Here is a 1,284-nt window from a genome sequence, read left to right on the forward strand (position 1 = left end):
CTCATCTCAATAGTCTAGTAGCTTCCTCTCCTCATCTCAATAGTCTAGTAGCTTCCTCTCATCTCAATAGTCTAGTAGCTTCCGCATCTCATCTCCTCCATCTCAATAGTCTAGTAGCTACCTCTTTTAATTTCCTCTCCTTAATCTACACCGATCTGAAATCCAAAGACTGGTTAACASTACCTGGTAGATGTATATTGGGAATTTCTTTTGACACTTGTCCAGCTCTTTAAAATGAGTACAGATGAAGGAGAGAAGACACGAGGCCTATAGGACAGGGGGACTACGGGACAGGGGGACTACGGGATAGGAGGCCTATTTCGACTAGTGAGATGCACCCTCTGTCTCTGGACCCTTGATTGCCACCTAGGTCACCAGCCCACCTCTCTGTAGGTTGCCGATGGCTTCGTCGTAGTTCTCCATCTCCAGGTGACACTGACCCAGGAAGAAGAGGGCCTTGACTGACTGGGGGTCCAGCTCCAGCGCCTGCTTGCAGTCGGCCAGGGCCTTGTCATGTTGCTGCAGCTTCACGTGGCACAGTGCCCGGTTGGTGTAGTACACAGACACTGAGGGATTCCGCTTCTGGGGACAAACACATTATTCACTATTTCTATCCCCCTTTCTCACACCCTTATCCCATTCCTAAGTATGCCACGCTTGCACACGCACACACACACACACACACACACACACACTCTTCGCTACAAGCGACAGCTGACTTTCTATGTCCCGGAGTGAGGTTACTCATCATGCAAAGTTACAATTTGGGACACTACCTCAGTTGCACCCACACACACTCCACACTCTCTTTATCTCTCTCCCCCCTTCTCCCGACCCCTTGTCCTTACAATGGCTTTGCTGTAGCAGGCGGCCGACTCCTGGTACTTGCGGCTGAGGAAGAGGCGGTTGCCCTGCTCCTTCCACTCCTGCGCCGAGACACTCTTCTCGGGGCTGCCCGCCATCTTGTCCGCCGGCCCCGCTGTGGCGGCGGCCTCTCCGCTCTGCTTCCCTATCCTGCTACCCGTGTCTCAGGCCGGGCTGCGGCTGGCTGGGGGGAGAATGCACAAGTTCCAAGACATCAATAGTTTGGGTGGGGYAYGCAGATGGAGGAGTTTCATTTGAGGGGTGTTGCCGGTCTACTACTATAAACAGTGATTCAGGGGTATTGCCAGTCTACTACTACAAACAGTGATTCAGGGGTGTTGCTGGTCTACTCTACTGTAAACAGTGATTGAGGGGTGTTGCTGGTCTACTCTACTGTAAACAGTGATTGAGGGGTGTTGC

General features: G+C 52.3%; 1 protein-coding gene across 1 annotated transcript; it reads right to left on the minus strand.

The window, feature by feature from the left end:
• Positions 1-383: 383 nt before the first annotated feature.
• On the minus strand, positions 384-1,278 carry LOC112080285 (E3 ubiquitin-protein ligase CHIP-like; the record flags this gene model as incomplete). Its single annotated transcript, XM_024146019.2, has 2 exons — positions 849-1,278; positions 384-582 (listed from the first exon to the last, which is right to left on the minus strand). Coding segments are annotated over exons 1-2 (313 nt in total), but the record flags the coding sequence as incomplete, so codon positions are not given.
• Between the last annotated feature and the right edge of the window lie 6 nt (positions 1,279-1,284).

Source organism: Salvelinus sp. IW2-2015, unplaced genomic scaffold (genome assembly GCF_002910315.2).
Source record: "Salvelinus sp. IW2-2015 unplaced genomic scaffold, ASM291031v2 Un_scaffold14695, whole genome shotgun sequence".
NCBI lineage: Eukaryota > Metazoa > Chordata > Actinopteri > Salmoniformes > Salmonidae > Salvelinus > Salvelinus sp. IW2-2015.